General features: G+C 39.3%; 1 protein-coding gene across 1 annotated transcript in view; it reads left to right on the top strand.

Annotated features, from left to right (window-relative positions):
* The window catches only part of LOC146575450 (uncharacterized), a 71,638-nt gene extending 52,926 nt beyond the window's left edge, over positions 1–18,712 (top strand). The window contains exons 16-18 of the mRNA XM_085270171.1: positions 4,346–4,690; positions 5,667–5,795; positions 5,893–18,712. Coding sequence (XP_085126297.1) covers positions 4,346–4,690; positions 5,667–5,795; positions 5,893–6,032 — 614 coding nt within the window. The 3' untranslated portion in view covers positions 6,033–18,712. The remainder of the gene's footprint in view (positions 1–4,345; positions 4,691–5,666; positions 5,796–5,892) is intronic.
* Positions 18,713–20,349: the final 1,637 nt, after the last annotated feature.

Raw genomic sequence — 20,349 nt, 5'->3', positions numbered from 1 at the left:
AATTTAACAACAACAAAACCATATTCATTCTTTTACATCGTTACACAAGGAACAATCTGGAACTCCATAATTAAACTTAGTGTTTGAAGAAGACTGTCCATTTACATGAACAAACTGGAATCTATTAATCAGATATAATGCAAACTACTGCATTGCAGTACCTTTATTTCGTATAGCATGCTCTAAGCATTGTATTGGAGATTATATATCGGAATTTCAGGAGCAGGATGTTACCTCGAAACCAGAGGTGAGTAGTAACGAGCTACATTTACTCCGTTACATTTACTTGAGTAAGTTTTGTTCTGAAAAAAACATTGTGTGTATTTTTTATCATAACTCTGGTTTTACGTGGCCCATCGACACAATTCCAAAAACTGGTATGTAGTTTGAAGTCCGCACTTTCGACCCAAGTTGAAATGGAGACTCTGACTCGCTGCATCTTGTAGCTGTGTCGTCTTAAATCGGTCGTATGATTTTGACGCGCCGGCGCGTCCGGTGACCCCACACAGCAAATCCAGCATGTCCAAATTAACACTGTCAGATTTGATTTCAACACTATTAAAGTGTCTATATGGGTCCACACCAGAGAGTGTTAATTTAACTCTTTTTGGAGAGTTGGTACGTTAACTCTGATTTAGTGTTAAACACCAAATCTGTCTGGAGTTGATAATTTAACACTTGGTGTTAAGAGTTTATATATTAACTCTCAAAGAGTATTTTAGTTTAACTACGTAAGAGTTATCTTCTAATTCATTCTAAATAGCGGGAATTTTACTGTTCTGAACTAGAAATTTCTTTTGGAAATAAACATTTACTAAAAAGATGCAATGGTTTTTGAAAAACATTTATTCTGAACTGTGCACCACAATTTCAAAACATTTTCTGAAAGATGTAACAGTATACATGTTCTCACTTTCATTAGAATTTTGTTTATCAAAAGGTCTGACATGGTAAATGCAAATAACAGCATTCTCATCACTTATTTCTTCAATACAATATGCATGTCCTTCATTCATCCCTTTGTGGAACTTCAACGCACTTCTGCTCTCCCCCATATTCCATCTTCACAAGCATATCCTGTGTGGAGATTGAATAAAAATTAGTTGACACTAATTAATGGCACAAATAATCCAGTAAACAATTGCAGCACAGTAAAAAAAAAAAAAGGAATCCTCTTTGAGCCATTACTTGTGTAAAGTATTTTCCCAAAAGACAAGGACACAGGCAACAGGTAATACTGAACTAAATGTAAAACCTCAACCTTTTTCATTTTTACCTAAACCGTGTGCACAAAACTCTGGAGGGATCTAAATGCTAACGTAGAATCCAGTCAGGACGTCAGCTACTGCTGTTTGCTCGTTTTTTTTATTTTTATGGGCGATCGTTTTCAGGCTTCAAGTAGCACCATTATACCAACATTTCACATTCTACACATTGTTTTAGGTGTATTTGACCAAAAGTTTGACTGAAAATTCACATGCAAGCTTTTTTTCAAGGCTGTGGTATTTGCCCGCAAACAATACCTTTCAGCTAGCTAAAACAGAATATTATGCTTTCACCGAGCAACATGGCTAATGCCTTTCACACAGCTTTGTCTCAACTCCAAAGAGCCACAGAAGTAAAAGCTCATAATAATAATTGAAACAATCTTTGAAAAAATGACTTGCCAAGCATGGCAAACAACTCAAATATGTAGAGCAAAATGTTCTGAAACGGCTTCACTTCAGCTTCGATTGGAGCCGTGCTGAGGGCGGAGTCTGTGAATTTACTCTGTTGGTGTCATAGCCCCTGTAGGAGTTCAGAGTTAAGAGGTCAAGAGTTAATGTTTCCATTGTAACACCTCCAGATTTGACAGAGAAACACTAATTTTTAACATTAGATTTTAACTACTATCATTTTACACCTCAGAGTTACATTAAAAGAATGTGACTCTGCTTAGAGTAAAATTAACTCTACTTTTGCAAGAAGACTATTAACACCAAAACATTTAACACTTTTGAATTTGCTGTGCAGAGGGTTAAAGTCAGTTACAGCACTTTCAGAAAGACGTCTACTGTGATGACGTCTAATCATCACAGTTTCTATGCTATATGTTAGAACAAGATCTAAAGTGTTACTAAAGCGGTGAGTGGGTTCTTTTAGATTTTGAGCAAAGCCTAATAAAAGAATAAATGCCATGTTGAGGCTGTCATTTTTAGCCTGTACATGGATGTTAAAATCAGCCACAATCCTTTTTTTATCTGAATTGAGCAATAAATCAGATAAAACGTCTGACGTCTGTGTAAGGTCCAGGTGGACGATAGATGATAACAAATAAGACTGGTTTTTGAGTTTTCCAATTAGGGTGGACAAGGCTAAGCATCACGCTTTCAAATGAATTCAAATACTCTCTGGGTCTTTGGTTGATTGATAAGCTGGTGTGGAAAATTGCTGCCATACCGCCCCTCAGCCTGTGCTTCGAGGATTCTGAAGGAGGCATTGATTCATTTAAGCTAACGTAATCAATCTGCTGCAACCAGGTTTCTGTAAGCAGTCTAAAGTGATTTGTTGATCAATTATTCATTCCTTTACCAACAAGGACTTGGATGAGAGAGACCTAATTTTTAATAATCTGCATTTCACTATTCTACTCTTTGGTGTGAAAGTGGATATTGCATTATTCTTTCTTTGTGATTTTTCATGTTTAAGTGATTTTTTTCCCGATTTTTAGTTTGTTTTAAGACACAGTCTCTAAGGGGATGGCCACCGGGATGATTTTAGGGAGACAACAGGAGGAGAGAAGTTGCAGAGGCATATTTAACTGCAACTCTGCTTCTCTGGATAGTCACATTTTGTGGGGTTTGGCCAAACAAATCGGCCAAATTTCCATGAGATGAGAGAGCTGCTCCATTCGAAGTGGGATGGATGTCATCTCTCCTGACAAAACAGGGTTAGGGTTAAAAATCCTCCAGTACGTTTGCATAAAAAATATGGTAGTGCTATACTAATATGATAATAAAAGCATTTTTAAAAAGCTCTATTTTCTGTTGTCTATAATGTAGAGGGTAACTTTTCCTCCACAACTAAACAGGAAAATCAGTAGAGTGAAGGGTTAAAGCAGGATTCGCCAGTGCAAATGGTGGCGAAACCCTAAGATCAGTTGTAGTGGCTCAGCGTGAGGAAAAGAATCATAACTCATAATAACTGAATAATAATTAACGTGAGGTCCAGTAGATTTTCTTAATGTGGAGGCAGCTCTTTGTGGATTTGCACAACTGCATTCAAAAAGATTTGAGCAGATCTTTCACATCTACCTTACAATATAAAGCGCCTTGTTGTTGTGATTTGGTGCTGTATAAATAAATTGAAAATGAAAATTGAAATTGAACACAATCTCTTTCCTAAACTAACCGTATACTGTATACAATTGGTGCAAAGGTCGAATTTAGTGAATTGATCTATGCATCATCAGCTTTAATGCAGATTAATTTCCTTTACTTCATGTAACCTAACACTAACCATGAGCACCACAGCCACTGTGCACAAGCCCAAGACAGTACAACAAGCTGACCTGTTTATCCCGGACAAAACTACCCAATATTTTTATGCAACATTGAAATAACACAAAGTTAGTAGAGCTTAATTTATTTTGCAGGATGTTTCACAATAAAACGTTTTTTTTAATCAAAACACATCATGTACAAATCCCATATGTAATTCGACTTATGATATTAAATGTAATCTTAAATTTGCAGTTAATTTAGTGTCACAGTCCTTACCTTTTGTGTCTCTGTTGATCTTGAGCTGATAGAAATGTTACATTTGGAATTACCTGCCAATTAAAAAACATTACTTCCAAAGTGCTTGCTCCTCTTCTTCAGGACTAGCTGCTGAAGTACCGTGACTTAACTTGTGTAATTTACAGGCACCTGCACTCATTCCAGCCCACTTTAACCCCCAAGTATAAACACTATAAAAGACACTGTTGAATATAATATGTGTTTTGAAAATGTAAGGATGAAAAGTAAAAAGTTGCCAGAAAATTAAATACTCAAGCAGAATTCCATGGTAGACTATTTTGAGAGCAGTGCTTAAAAGTGGACTTTTATGTTTTTATAGCTCCAGCTACAATAACCCCTGTTCCCTGCTGGACAATCTCACCTTGCAAAGTCTGTACATTTTGTTACAGCACTCTAATCCAACAGCATATCGATTACAAATGGCAGTGGAACTTTTCAATTAGTTTTTCCTACAGAATATAACCCAGAAATATCAGCTTCACTTCAGCTTGTTTAATAGTTTCAATGCATCTTCAGAATCCTTAATCGACCCTAAATTGTGTTTACTCTGTCTCACTTTTACCCAGTGACACTGCAGCAGCCCAGCATCTGCCTGACATCTCCTAACACTGGGCTGGTCTGGGGTCCTGAAGGTGTAGAGGTCATCAGAGGTGATGACTTTGTCTTCACCTGCTCCATTTCCTCCCACTTTCCTGGAGGGGTTTTCTCCCTCATCTTCTCGGGCTCCAACATCACAGAGACCAAGCCAGCTGTCAATAACTCAGCCTCCTTTACTTTTCCTGAAGCTGACTATGAACACCAGGGCAACTACAGCTGTGTGTATGAGGTCGTAGTTGTCTCGAGGAAATTCACCTCAACCTTCACAGCAATGAGTGTCACCATTAAGAAGGCTGGATTGAAGCTGTACTTAAGTAAGACCTATAATTGATTTGAAAATTACCCTAAAAAACAAATATATTCTCTGGGTGTCCGTTGAGCTCAGGGCATCCTCAGAAAACCATTATTATTAATGACACTGGTGGCTGTTCGGTGAAGTGCCACCTAACATGCATTTTTATGAGAACTCCCAAAACAGGGATGAGACATACACAAGGCATTCCTCACTATTATATTGCTTGGTGACATGTACTTGATGTTATACGAACCGGTGGGATTGACTGTATTGGTTAGTAACAGTTAAACATAGGGTAATAAAAAGAAAAGTTAACTTGGATGTTACGAACCAGCTAATGCTATATACATGCTGCATATCTCAGTAAAATTGAGGTAGCTAAGCTAACCTTTTGGTGATGATAAAGTTAGCAAAAATGTGATTAGCTGGCCAACTCATCAGCACCACAAAAATCTGCTTAGTTGTTACTCCATCTGCTAAAATGAATTGAAAATGGCCAGTTAAGTTACCAGACCAATCTTTGTTGGACCATCTTTCTTCTGGCTAGTACTGACTTATCTGTTCATGGCCTTGGTTTACTTACCTTAATGTTGTTATTTACTTTTTTTTGGTCACTAGCAAAAAAAACCTGTCTCAGTCAATAATTGTGTTTTTTGCTTTTTTTTGCTTTGTCATTTGTTTTGTGCTAACAGCCAGTTGTTTGTGTTCTGTGTACTATGGTTACTCATTGTTGACCCTGAAACTACAAGAGAGTCACTTAGGCAAGGCAAATGGGAGGAAGTGTTTTAAATCATATCCTGTGGCCTGACCAATCCTTCACATAGAAATCAGTGTAGAGACTGTGAGAGGCAACTGCTGTCGGGGAAGACAAGAGAAGTTAGGATACACTCCACTCAGACAGTGGCAATATAAAACATTTAATATCTGAGAAAAACATTTCTACTGTATGTTAAATAACACAAATTTCATGTTTTTCTCATGTTTTTCTGTTGTAGTGAGTATGATCACGATCGTCTCAGTCTCAGCGCCCCTATTGCTGCTTCTGCTGGTCCTGACTGTGGTCTTCCTGGTCTGCAGGAGAAGGAAACAAGCTGAGAAGTCTGAAGACCTTGTCCATTTTCAAAGTGTGTGCGCACAGAGTTACAGTACATTACAATAACAGATGAACTGAGAAAGTATTTCAATTTGCTGACGTATGATATTCTAATGTTTGTGTTGCAGTTATTTCAAACAATTACACCATTGATGGTGAGGAAGAGCCGCATTATATCAGTTTTAAGCAGAACGACACAACGAAGAAGGTGGATCAAGGACAGTGTATGAAGACAGTTGTGTGTGAAGAGGATCATGATCATGAGTGAAAAAGAAAATGAAAGGGCAGCCAACTTTTTATTTTCAGTTGGAGTAGAAGTGAAACCTGACCTGTTCAAAAACAGAATAAATACCACAGCACGATAATACTTTTAATAATTCAGTCATTATCAGCCCAAATGTGCTCTCTGCGTTGCTTAGAAAAAGATTTCTTAGTTTATAAATAATTATGAAACACTCAGCAAATACTGAGACTTAAAGTCTCAGTATTTGCATTATTAATCATTATCGCAGGTCAAGGTCATAGGCCACTGTTCTATCATAGGACTCAGTGTTTAAATGTAATGATATTTGATTATTCTTTCTAAAGGAAAATGCTAATGAGACATGTGTACCAAATATTGATAGAATTATCAAAAATACAAATTCTGAATTTTAGGCAAAAAGTGAACAACTATAAAAATAAACTTACAAATAATCAAAGAGCTGTGTACATTTTGGTATGTAACACAGTAACGCTAAATTTATTAATTATTCAGTTATTCCAGTCAAAACACAGAGGATAGTTCCAGCAAATCACACTTTACTTTTATATAACTAAGTGAGGTGAGTGGTCACACACAGTTACATTACTTACACTCGGTAGCTATCCTCAGGTTGAAGAGTGCTGAGCTCCACGTAGCTATGATCTATTTTATACTGTATTCTAATAACAAGTGATGTGTAAGTTGATGCACTTATTATAGCAAATAATAATCATTTTCATCATCATCATCATCGTTGTTGCTAAATTTAAATGTAACCTCATCATTTGTGGTTTTAATCATTGTGTCATTACTGTGCACATGGATGTTGTTCAGCTTTACTCCAAATTCAAATAAAGGCTGCTGCCAAAATATCGAAATGCTTAAATCTCATTACACACATAAAGAATTTCGACTATTTAGGAAATTATTAATAAACTAATGAAACAATTGTGTTTAGATTTCTTTTTGGCTGATAGCTTTTTTAAAGACGGGGTGGGGGGTATTATTTTCACGTTGGACTTTTTTTGCTCTAAATAAGTGTAAACTGCATTTAAAGGGTCACTTTACCCAAACCGGCTAGAAAGCAACCCGAAGATTCTAACCTTACTAATCATTTTAACTACACATAATTACACATTCGAGTAACACACAACAGGTCGTGTGTGCGTGCATATTGTAAAATTATGATATTATTTTATGCCATGTTATACCCCTAATTAAAGATTGTGAATTATTATGTAGTTTTAGTTTGCATTATTCTCCTGAATTAGAAGAAGCTGATAACTATTGCATTAGTTAAACTGATTTGCATTACATTAAATTGCTGACTTGTTGTGAATGAATGATATTGTTTTATGATGCATTATATTGCTGAGTTATAAGAAATACTGTTCGCAGAAGGTTATTGTCTAATTTGTCTGAGTAGAAGAGAATAGAGTGTGCTGGAGTTTTCTGCCCCATTTCAGCAGGAGCAGATAAACAGGGAGCCAAGGTCGTAGCTCAGGCGCTGTGTGAGAGAGAGCATGTGAATGTTTAGGCTTTTTATGATAAGGTGGAGGCACCAGAGGCTATAAAAGTTTGAGCAATGCTCCACCATTTTGAGATTTTGAGGCTGTCTGCATCAGTGTCCATCTCCCACGTGTGTGATCATTAAATCATCGTTTGACTCAACCCGGCCGGACCAGTGTTGTTATTGTGGTTTTTTCTCTTGTCTCCATCCCCAATATTTTGAACCTTAACATTTTGGGGGCTCGTCCTGTGGTATTGGGGTGGAATTTAAAAGTTTGGACGGTCCGAGGTTGTCGAACGGACAGGCACGAGCCAGTGGTCTGATTTGAGTGGACAAAAGCCGGCTTATCTAAAGGTAAGGCACTACCTGTTGAATTATTTCCAAAATGTGCCAAATTGGATATGACTAAATTAAAGTCTACTCACTGAAATTACTGGTAGAGTGTCTGTTTTGATTTTGATGAGAATCACCGTGTGTTATGCAGTTAAAGTTGCTTAAGAATGTTTAATGAAGTTGAAGAAATATGAAACTGTTCTGGAGGTAACAGATATAATGTTGGGTTTGAGTCCCTGGATATTGAGCTGAAGGCTCAGGTAGTTTGGTAGGGAAATTAGGACAGAAACTGTTCTGGAGGAAACAGAGACTGGTTAATAGTTTTACAAATTAGGTCAGAAACTGTTCTGGAGGTAACAGATACTGTTTAATTGATATGTTAAAATTTGTCAAAATTGTTTAGGTGAAAATTGTTATAGGACGGCACTGGAAGATGCTAAGAAGCACATAGCCCGGAGGTTACGCTCCCTCCTGGCCGTGGACGCGCGGTCTTGACCTGTCGGCGAACAGGGTTAGTTCAGTTTTTGCTTAACTGTGGGGTACAGGGCATCCTGAAATAAGCTAGGAGTTAGAATCTCCTCACCGTTTTAAATAGTGTCATGTGCTTGTTTGGACAAAGTTAAATTGAGTTAGGGACTTTAGAAATCAGGCCATAGGCTGTTCTGGAGGAAACAGATACTGGTTAATTGATTACAAAAAAGTTAACTTTCTTCGGTTGGACCCGTTAACTTAAATTTGTCGAAATTTCTTAGGTGCTGAATCTGTCAGGCCTGTCAGTGATTGTAAATATAAGACGTCTTTGTAATATAAAATAGAAGAGTTTTGTCTGAGCTTTGTGTGACCCTGTGTGTGACGACAGCGCACTGCAGCGCTGCGAGCTATTTTTAGACGGTGTGTGAACATGCAAATGAGCTGTGACGCGCACAGAGGACTTTGCTTCCTGTTTAGCGTGTTTTTGAGTTTTATAATTTTGATTTGCAAACAATGATACATGCCTGTAAGTAAAACGCTGATTTTGCTGATTATGATACTACAAATAAGGTGTTGAATGACTAGGGTGTGAATGATGTTGGAGTTTAAAGCGGAAACTCAGAGAGGAGTGTGTTGGGAGACTGGCATGTAGTCTGCAGTGCAAAGGTGGGCGTCTTGCCTGCTAGTCTATTTAACAGTGATGAAAATGATATTAAATAAATCTCTCAGTGTGTTGATACAGGTGGCTATGGGGCTGGACCAACTGCCCCCACAAGCACGGCGGCCGAAGCAAAATTATAGTAATGGACACAAAATCAGCAAGAATCAGCAGCTGTGGAAAAGACAGCAGCTAGCAGAGAATTAAAGGAGAAATTAAGAGAAGTTTTACACATAAAATTGCGGCCAACAGACTTGTGGAGGTTGGGAAGGCGCCTGGAGCATCACAACAAAAAGGTGAAACAAAAACACACACAAGCAGAGAAATGTGAGAGAGAGGCACGTGCTAGAGAAATGCCTCGTTTGAGAAAAAACGTTAAATTAGCCCATGTACAAACGCACATACACGCAATGAAGAAACAGCTTACACCCATGAACACGTGAAGATTTTCCAGCAAGTTTAAAGCAGTGAAACTTAACATACACCCGCCGTTACACAATAAAGTTTATCCACTACTAACAAATAAACCCTCTGGGTTGCAGGACAACAACTTAACTTCAAAAAAAAAAAAAAAAAAAAAAAATCACAACCAGTGATAACACGACAAATTTAGTGGTTAATAAAAGTCAAACTGTGACATGTTTTCTTCTGATTGATTAATACAAGTGATTACTGAATGAAAGAAAATTCCATTTTTGTGCTTTAAACATGATCTTAAGAATTTTAACATGTACCTGTGTTGTCCTGTCAGCTTGGTGAGTTATGAGAGGATTATATGGTGAGAAAAAACAAAAAAAAAAAGGGGGAGAGAAGGCTGACACAGGGCCTGGTCCCGTTGTTTTTCCCCTCTCTGAGTAACACAGCCAATACAACATGATTTTCCTGTTCGTTTGTTTTTGTTTTTGTTTTGTTTTGTTTTTTTCTCTTTATGCTTGATTACAGGCTGCTTTGTCGGCCCGGAAAAGCCGAGGCTGACCCTGGACTCCTGCTCTCCCCTCTACCATCTTTGCTCTCTCCTCTACCATCTTTGATGTGACCCTGACTAAATGCTAAAGCAGCTGAACCCGCAACAACAACTTGAAAATGTCAACAGTGCTGCAGGAAAATGATCTCATGCAGCAGAGACGGAGAGCGGTAATCCAAGGCCCGTTTCACTACACGGGGAGATTTCTGTCAGCGTCTTTTCTTTCTGAGAAGATTGAGAAAGGCCCGGCTCCCACCACCGATTCTGACCACCTTATATAAAGGAACTATTGAGAGCATCCTGAGCAGCTATATCACTGTCTGGTTCGGGAACAGCACCATGCCGGACAGACAAGCACTACAGAGGGTTGTGCAATCAGCTGAGCGCACCATCCGCTCCGAGCACCCTGACCTGCACTCAATCTACAGCAGGCGGTGCTGGACCAAGACCAGGAAGATCGTGAAAGACCTCAGCCATCCCAACAACAGACTGTTCTCTCTGTTGCTGTGTACGTGACAAAGAAACATCTGGATTTGGAAAACGAGGCACTCGCAAAGCCACCAGCATTGTGCCTGATTGGACACACCCCTCTCACACACTCTTTACATTCTTGCCATATGGAAAAAGACAGCTTCAGCTGACAGAGCTGTGACGAGACGCCCATCAAGCCCAGATGAAAAGTGAGGCCGAGCAAAACCATGCTGACCTTAACCACTCTGCATTAAAACTGTGCAGGACAGTGACGGACCAACAATGACCATCGGGCAGCAAAAAGGGCGTGCCAGGGACAGGAGGAGTAACTGAGGTCACCTCAGAATGGACAAAACACCAGGAGAAAATAAGCTGAAGGCACAGGTGTCGGGGCTCGGCCAGGAGCTGACCTCTGAGAAGAGCCGAACAGCAGAGCCGCAAAAGGCCGTGGAGCAAAGCAAGGAAAACATCAATGGACTTTAATCTGATTTCTACGGAAAAGACTCTGAGGTTTCTGCCCTCAATAAGACCTCGAGGCATCAGAGCAGAAACTGAGCATGGCCCAGGAGGAGCTAGCTGAAAATCGAACCCATCAGGCTTGGAGTCCAAGACACCGGACTTGAAATCAGGCCGGAGCATCCTGGAGCTAGATGAGCAGTGTGATTTGTCCGGTCTGCTATGGAGCGAACGTTAGGGGGATGGCTTCCTGTCGCCTCTGCCGTCCTCCGATCGCTCAGCGTCCTGGGCTGCCCAGCTCTGGACTGAACGCTCGGGCCGAGACACCCAAACAACCATGGACTCCATTCCCCTGGAATGGGACCACGACTACGACCTCAGCCGTGGGCTTGAGAGTGCAAGCAGGGATCCCAGAGAGCCTTGAGGCCTGTGTTAAACTAACAGAACAAAGGTTGAGGTCTTCCACTGGGGAGGTGGAAGCTGCAGACTCTCCTATACACCTTCTGGATGTCAGCCGTTCCACCTGCAAACAAATGGACAGCAGTCGCACTTCTGCAAGCAACAAACGGACATCCAGACAATTGAGCTGCGTATCAAAACCCTGAAGGAAGACCGAAGCAAAAGGGTCAAGTTAAGGAGGAGCGAAATAAGGAGAAGATGCTGGACACTGGAGAAAAGGACTGCCTCAATTGGGGCCAGAACCAGTATGGACAGAACTCTGAGCAGCAGCACCAATGGATGCAAACAGACTGAAAAGGAGGAGGGCAGGACCCAGGGCACGCTTCAGGCCGTGGTTTACCCAGAACACTACAACAGGAAAGTGATGAACACAAACACCCACACAAACACACACATCTACATGCACCGACTCAGAGTGAAAAGAAACATACATATGAACATATGCACTCGTTGATTGGGGGAGAAATGACACACACACACACACAAATTAAAATGTTGATTCAATGAACTGAGAAGTGATCCACACACACACACACACGCTGATGCAATGAAGAATGCTTTACTAACAAATGCTGCACACAAACATCCAAATACGGAGTTGGTTACAACAGCAAGAACTGATTGATTATTTATTGCTTAAATGTATTTCATGCCACGCAGAGGGCATTTGTGTAGATTTAGAGGACATGGTCTGAAGCACTTTGATAATGAAAACAATGTCTGTGCGTGATGTCTGTTTATGGCTCAAAGCCTCCACTGAATTGTTTACTGTGCTTCACACAGTCTAACAAGGAGCAGTGGTACAGAGCGAAAATGATGAATGAATGGTGTGAGTTTTAGTTCGAAGAGATTATGAAAAGGTTGTGTTGATTCAACTTAGTTGTTTACGTTTTTGCCAAGGTAAAGAGTTGGTGTGTAACTAGTGTCCACTATTGAGTCAAGTAAATCCAACATGTTTTGTTGGTGCAAAAAGGAGTTTTGGTTGATCTTTGGGTTTTGTTTGACACTAGGTTGATTCTATCAGTGAGGTTTGGATTGTTCTCTTTCTCTAAGAGAGAGAAAGATGGTTTGAACTTTGGACATGTTTGCAATGGGCCCCAGTATCTGTTATTATATGAGTGTTTTATTGTTTACGTTTGTTTTTGCCTTTGTTACAGTGCACTGAGATAAGGACACCTGAGAGGTGTGATCCACCGGTGGTGATATTTTGGTATTTTGTGAGTTCCTGATTTAACAAATCAGCTCTTTAATCCAGGCCTGAGAGATTGAACTTTAAAGCGCTATAAAATATTCTTATTGAAAACAGTCGCAAAGTATTTTTTCTCCATGATTATAATGAGCTTGGGAGAAAATTGACTTATATGGGACACTGATCCTGAAGCCTAAAAGGATTGCACCGAGTCAATCCAGTCCAAAGAAGGAAAAACAAACAAGGAGCTGTTTCCTTTAAAATGATGACGTCATCTTGCTGGTGATGGAGCCTCGAATAGGCTGCGCGTGAGACTCCATTATCAGCAACTTTTGGTATGAATGTGTGTGGATGTATGCATATGACTGACGACTAAAAGTCATGGACTGACGACTAAAAGTTTAACTGACTTGATACTGAGACAAAAACGGTGCTGACTTTAGGATTATTGAATGTCCACAGACAATTCACCCAGCCTGTAAAAGAAGGGTGGATGTTTTGTTTTGCTTTGTTTTGTCTGCAAGAACAGAAGAATGACAGAGACTAAAGAGCTGTAGTTTCACAGCAGTGTGAACTGCAGACTGAACCCTTTGGTTGCTAATTTTGAGTTACTGATGTTTGCATTAAGAAAATTGTGTTTTAGTAGCTGTGTTTTAATTAAGGTATCACATTATATTGTTGGGAATATTAAATGCTAAATTGAAGAAAAGGTTTGATCCCACTCATGACTGAGCATGTTATTATTAACCATAGTGGGTCACTATAGAGAGTCAATTAATTTTAGAAAAAAACAAACAAACAAAAAACCCTCCACCGAGGTCTATGAATAACAGGGGAATGATAGACAGCCACACTCAAAATGGAGATATGTAATGATAAACACTGGTCCCCGTCTTTTGGGCGCTCTCTTGAAGTAGTCAACAATTTAAAAGTAAGATAAAATAACAGGGGCATGTGCTGAGGGGTGGTGCTGCACAAGAACAAGAGTAAAATAAAGAAAATATTGTTTTTAAGAATTGCAAATTAAAATGTACCATTACACTCAGAGGATCAATATGAAGCTTGATATTTGTTAATTTTGAATGAAGTACATGACTGGTGACTGTTCTGTCCTGAGCTTTTGTTTTTACAGCACCCGCTTGATCACACCAACAGTTTCTCGCCACCGAAGAGGGGTACTTGAAAAAATAAAGAACGGGGAGGAATATCATCAAAACTGGAAACAGGTAATCCCCAAAGGGGGTGATAACGCCATAACTTTCACTATGGTCAAATTCTCAAAATTTGACCCTCAAAAATTCTTCAAACATTTAGACACAAAGTGGAGATTTAGATACATATAATGTCGTAAACCACATAAGCATGAAGTATTTGATTCAATAACATAGTGAAATAACAAGCAGCAAAAGGTTGATCATGTTAATGGTGTTTATTCAAGGGTGCAGAGGAGATTATTATTATTAAAGACAACAAATGAAATAACGAAAAGTAGAAGTGGAAAAATTTGCGTTAACGGTAATAAAATCAAAAAAAAAAAAAAAAAGAAATACTAACTAAAACTGTACTGAATGTTCACAAAACTAACTAAGATTAACTGGATTTATAGCAAAATGTGTTTGGTTGCATTGATGTGTGCGTGCCCTGCTATAGTGAAATTAAGGTAGTACGTTAGTCGAGTCGTCTGTGTTGCTGCTCCGTTCACGCGCAGAATCAGGTCAGGAAAAGTCGGGAGACAGCGCCAGAATAGAATTGAGGATGATTTTAATATGACTGTTTTGTAGACATAACAAGAGTCTTGTAGTGGAGAGGGACGTAATGTCCTCCTGAGACCCAGAGAATAAGAAAAAACAGGGAGAAAATATTTTCGTTTTTTCTTTTTTTTTTCTCTTTTTTCTTTTAAATGAATCAAGTGTTATTAAAATAACAATCTCATAAGATGAAGATCAGGGACCAACCCAGAAGTCACTGACACTTCACTAACTGTAAACTATTGGTTTAGGAATAAGTGATGGCACTGAACTTTCTATTTCACAAAAGTCAATTTATTTAGGATATCTGAGGAAGTACTGATTTTATTTGGAGACACAAAGGAACATTTGGCACTTCCCTCATCTCACATCTGTTTCATTGTTGTACCCAATCATTCTACAACTGAAATGCCTTGGACTGCTAACCATTTCAGGCAAGTGGAGTGAACCATATTTTGCTAGACTCTCATCAGATTGGGGCTTCCTTGTATTGATCTTTGGAGAGAAGTCTTCATTACTGGTATTATTCAGGTCTTGTTCACATGTTTGTCCCAGGTTTCTCAGCCAAGAGGAGCTTAAACCCCAGATACTGTGAGTTCTTTTCACACATTGAGATCACTGATAACTCTCAGCAACGACGTGATCTCGTAGAAACAATTAGGTGTTATGGATTCAACTATAATTGCGACACTTATTTTTTTACTTTACTGGAAGAGATTTCTGCATTTTACCCATATTTTATTTTTAACTCAAAATCAAAATTCCAGATTCTACTACATGTTGGTTTTGCACCAGATAGGACGACAGATTTCAGGTGGCCCTGTGTCTTTCTCTATTACATCTGCCACTGCATCTCGATAATCTTCTCTGTGGCTTTTAGTGGGTCCTGACCCTCTCATATTTTGAAAAATCTATGTTTGAATCTCCCTTAATAATTGTGTTAAGAATTCTCTCCGCCTTTGTCAAAAGTTGGGTATTAGGAAAAAGTGAAATAAATATAAATATAAAGTCCCAATGTGTAGAGCACACATTAATAAATTAGTCATGTTCCCTGTGAAAGTAAATGAGCCTAATTCTTAAAGACCCCTGAAATTATTTACCAGATGTTTATTTTTTGAATAAAATAAAAATCTGAGTTTAACAAAACATTTTAATTGTAAATATCAAGCTTACCTTTCTCTCTTCCATAAAATGTGCTTGTGGGCACGCCAGCCATTTTGAAAAGGTGGGAAAAACAATTGGCAAGGCCACACCCCCACACATGTGACATAATTTTAAAGGTACTGTTGTCCTCTCTAAGAAACATCAGGACTTAGAGGAGTGGCAAGTAGAGTATGAGAGCTACAAGCAAAAAAAAACTAAATGTGTACTACAGTGCGTAAAAAATGAATTACTGGGTCATCAGGGGGTCTTGAGGGACATTTAAAAAGAAATCCCACAAACCTTAAAAGTGCACTTGAAGGTTAACCTAGCTTACCTAGAAGACCTCATCAGGGGGAGCACACTCCCCCTCTTTTTAGAGCTCACCCACTTAACTCGCATCCCAAGAAAACAGCTAACCCCAGATAAGGCAGCGTGATGTATCCCGAGATAACAGGACTGGGACATTTAAATAAAGGTGTGAAACAATCGCCTTCAAAAGGTTATCAATTAACTTTAACCAAAATTAGGACCATTCGGTGCGGCAAGAGTTAATAGTTATTAGTCTCAACACCCAAGGATAATTAGAAGAGCATGACTGATATGATGGAACTGAGATTTTGTTACACTTAACTTTTGCAAAACACAAATAAAACTAAATTGAAACTAAGGATTTTCAGAAAATAAAAACTAGACTAAACTAGCAAAGAATTGGTAAAAACTAATTACAACTGGCAAAAAATTGAAAATCTGGAGTCGAAACTAAATAAAAGATAAAACCTAATGAAAATGGCGAAACGTTTAAAACTCTGGTGCAGAGATTGGCAAATCTGACCAGGAAACGTTATAAAATGGATTGTCAGGACAGTCAGCGTTAAAGCCACTTTTGACAGTCCATACTAGGATGGCATTGGACATCTTGGGGGTGGGAAGGGGTTGGTGTGACCAAGGTGTGGTTTGGCTTGTCGTATGTATATTTGAGATCATATGGCTCTGGATGGACCAGTTACCAGGGCATGGAAGGAGGACAGACTCATTAAAGGAGGAGAAGGAACTTGCTGGGATTGGAGATCCTCTGGGTGAGTGGTTGATTAAAAGCATGCATAAAATAGAAGTTATCTGTTGTTATTGATTGGTAATAGATTGATAATTGGCCACATTTACAGCTGTATTGACTTGTTGTGGACGTAGTCGACTTCAGGTTTAAACACTCTAATTAACAGGTTGAAAATAGTGACATTGAAGGAAGAATATGCAGCACCACCCTGTCAGACGCCAGTGACGGTGGAGCTCACTGATGAATCAGGTGAGCTGGATTCATGGCTGATTCAAAACTAAGATCCCCCTGCTGTGGTCAGTAAGGGGAGAAAAAGGGGGAAATTAAATCAAGAATTAAAGAGGCATTTATAAACGTTTAGGTGTCAAGTGAAAGGGGACAAAAGGGGGTGTTATACTGTTATTTTCAATGTCAGCATTATTATGGTATGAGAATCATGCAACAAGCATTGCATCGATGATCATTTATTGAAGCTTTTGACCTTATACTAACATCTGTGTTCCTGTGATTGTTATAACTTCTGATGAATCTTCCATTTACAGGTGTTAGGATAATGATATAATTTTTCATTGCAGGTGTAATCATGATCATTTTTATACATATTGCAACTTGTTGCTCATTGTAGAGTTGTGCTCAAGTTAATAAGGGTTAAAAGCTACAGTCAGCGCGAATGTCTGACTGATCTATTGAGGGGAAAGGCTTCGAGCATAGAAGGCCGCACGCGCTTACAAAACACTGATATCATGTTATTCTTTGTGATCTTTTCTTAAATTATGTCTTTAAGGTTAGTTTAAATAGTGGCAGTTAATTAAACGAGATTTATTAAAATATTAAATACCTGAGTCAGAACGTTACACGCGGATCACCTTAAGAGTCTGGGAAACTTTGTAGCTGCCTAACTTTTTTTTTTTTTTGAATGTTCTAGCTCCGTTGATTTGACACATTGGAATGTGTCAAAAAAGGGGGGGAAGGTTGAGCTTTAACATCAAACCAGGATTATTTGAACATTTTATAACTTCATTTGTGTCGTTAATAATTTAGGAATGGTAAAGCTTAAGCTAATAGCGGTCCGAGAAGACGGACCTTTTAGAGAATCAGTGAAAAAGCATAAACTATCACTTTCATGTTTAATCATTACTCATTGAAATGAACTGAATAGCGTTTAGAAGATTTGTTAATTTTTTGTCTTTTGTTAAAAAGAGGGGTTTCAATAATTTTCAGACACACCTTGCAAATGTGCTTATAACGAGTTGGCACTCGGCCTTTTGAAGGTCAGAAGCTTCGTTCGGCGTGACTGTCCGGACTGATAAAGTGTAAGAAATGCCTTGAGTGCGGAGGGCTAAATGCAAACATGCTTACACACACATAAGATATGATTAGAATAAGTCCCTGGGACATTCTGAATGTTTTAGACCAATTTTGAATCACTAGAAGGTCAGTAGATAACAACCTTAGATTATTAGGGTTAGGCAGAGAGGTGTTTTGGTTTTCTGTCTCTTACAGAGGAAGGAACAGACACCAGACGAGGTCACAGAGATGCGAGGATCCTCCGTAGCAGAGTCAGACACAGTGACTGCCGAGACATCAACTGGGTCCAAGGGTCATGGCGTTTGGGCTCCAGCTAGTCACCACAAAAGGATGGATCCCATAAACACAGCAATAACCATGAAGGGGTTGGCGGAAATCCGGGAACACCAGACCAACGAAGTTCGAGAGGCTTTTGGGCAAAAAGGGGACACCTTCCTGTTCCTTTTTCTGGAGAATACACAGATCGTTGTTTGAAATCGAGGCAGAATAATCTCCTGGTCTGTGTTACGACTGAAGGGTTGTCTAACCCCTAAGGTTGAAGAATTAAGAGCAGAGGATCACCCAACTGGACGACACTGGTAGCTGCAGCAATAAAATAAAGGCTAAGAGCTCTTCGGACAGAGGTTCTAGTCTACGTCTGAATGGTATAAGGGAACACCAAATAAAGCTGTGGGAGAACAGGGGAGTGTCATCTGGACCTGCTATCCTTGTAGTAATAGTTTGTCTTGCACCTGACTTGCGCAAACACAGAGGTCATCTTACATATGGTTTGCCCCTCAGGGGGACAAAGGACCTCAGGAGTGAGAAGAGATGAACCCGGCCACACTGGGCTACAGGGTGTTTGTGAGGTCATTATTCTAATGACCTCATCAGGGGGAATTGTAAAATTATGATATTATTTTATGCCATGTTATACCCCTAATTAAAGATTGTGAATTATTATGTAGTTTTAGTTTGCATTATTCTCCTGAATTAGAAGAAGCTGATAACTATTGCATTAGTTAAACTGATTTGCATTACATTAAATTGCTGACTTGTTGTGAATGAATGATATTGTTTTATGATGCATTATATTGCTGAGTTATAAGAAATACTGTTCGCAGAAGGTTATTGTCTAATTTGTCTGAGTAGAAGAGAATAGAGTGTGCTGGAGTTTTCTGCCCCATTTCAGCAGGAGCAGATAAACAGGGAGCCAAGGTCGTAGCTCAGGCGCTGTGTGAGAGAGAGCATGTGAATGTTTAGGCTTTTTATGATAAGGTGGAGGCACCAGAGGCTATAAAAGTTTGAGCAATGCTCCACCATTTTGAGATTTTGAGGCTGTCTGCATCAGTGTCCATCTCCCACGTGTGTGATCATTAAATCATCGTTTGACTCAACCCGGCCGGACCAGTGTTGTTATTGTGGTTTTTTCTCTTGTCTCCATCCCCAATATTTTGAACCTTAACAATATGTTTGTATGTGTCTGTGTGTGGGGACGTGTCATGTTTTCATTTTTAAGAAAGGAGAAGTTAGCAGACATTAATATGTATATCTGGTCATCTAGGATGCCCTCTGGACCCAGTGGAGGTGGTGAGTGACAGGAGAATGGCGGCTAAGCTGTCATCCCTGTTGGACAACATCTCCTGCCTCATGCAGGAGACTCTGACAGCACTGAGCAGCTCCTTCAGTGGGAGACTGCGGCACCCACGGTGTGGGACGGAGAGATTTCACAGGTCTTTTCTCCCCACTGCTGTCAGACTCCACAATAAAGACTTTGCAGCTGATCAAACCCTCACACGTGCAATAAGACTGCTATATGTGCAATTCTTGTACAACTCTTCTTCTGACGAAGTTGTACTTTTGTATTTTCTTACTCAGTTGTATATAGCATTTGTATTTCTATTTTATTCTATTGTATATAGTATTTTATTTTATTTTATTTTATTGCATTCCAGTGTTTTCTAATTTCTTCTACATAACTTTGCACTTTTGCTGTAACAAAACAAATTTCCCACCTGTGGGACTAATAAAGGTCATCTTATCTTATCTAGTGTGCAATAGCTGTTGTTTAAATACAGAGTCCCCCTCCTCTTTTCTTGTGAACAGTCCTATCCTCTCTGAGGAGCTAGCTCAACAGCCACATCCACAATGTTATTATTCTGGCACAGTGTCACGGTCCTGGGTGTTTAACCCAGCATTTGTGTTTGGACTAGGGCTGTCAATGTTAACTCATTGACGTGGATTAATCCGTCATCACGATTTACATGATTTAAATTTTAAACGCAGTTAACCCATCTGGAGTGCAGAATGACTCAAAATCACTGAAATGTCTCTGTCAAAGCATATCGGGCAGTTTGTTCATTCTGCGCTCCAGATGGGTTAAATGTACTAAGAATTTTAATTGTGTTAATCGCATTAATGTTTACAGCCCTAGTTTGGACTTTTGATTCTAGTTTGTTTGAAATTCTGAGGTCAGGATTTTGTTCCTAGTTTTGGTTTATAGTTGTTATCCCTCTGTTTATATATGTATTCTGTGTGAGCCCTGCACAGCCTGGTCCTGCTCCTTCTCCGCCACAGATCTCTGCACCTCCTAGTCCT

Source organism: Mchenga conophoros, linkage group LG4, assembly GCF_057382185.1.
Source record: "Mchenga conophoros isolate Kocher_MC1m ecotype Shallow Benthic linkage group LG4, M_conophoros_male_GT1.1, whole genome shotgun sequence".
Classification (NCBI taxonomy): domain Eukaryota; kingdom Metazoa; phylum Chordata; class Actinopteri; order Cichliformes; family Cichlidae; genus Mchenga; species Mchenga conophoros.
This window is presented reverse-complemented; position numbering and strand designations above follow the sequence as displayed.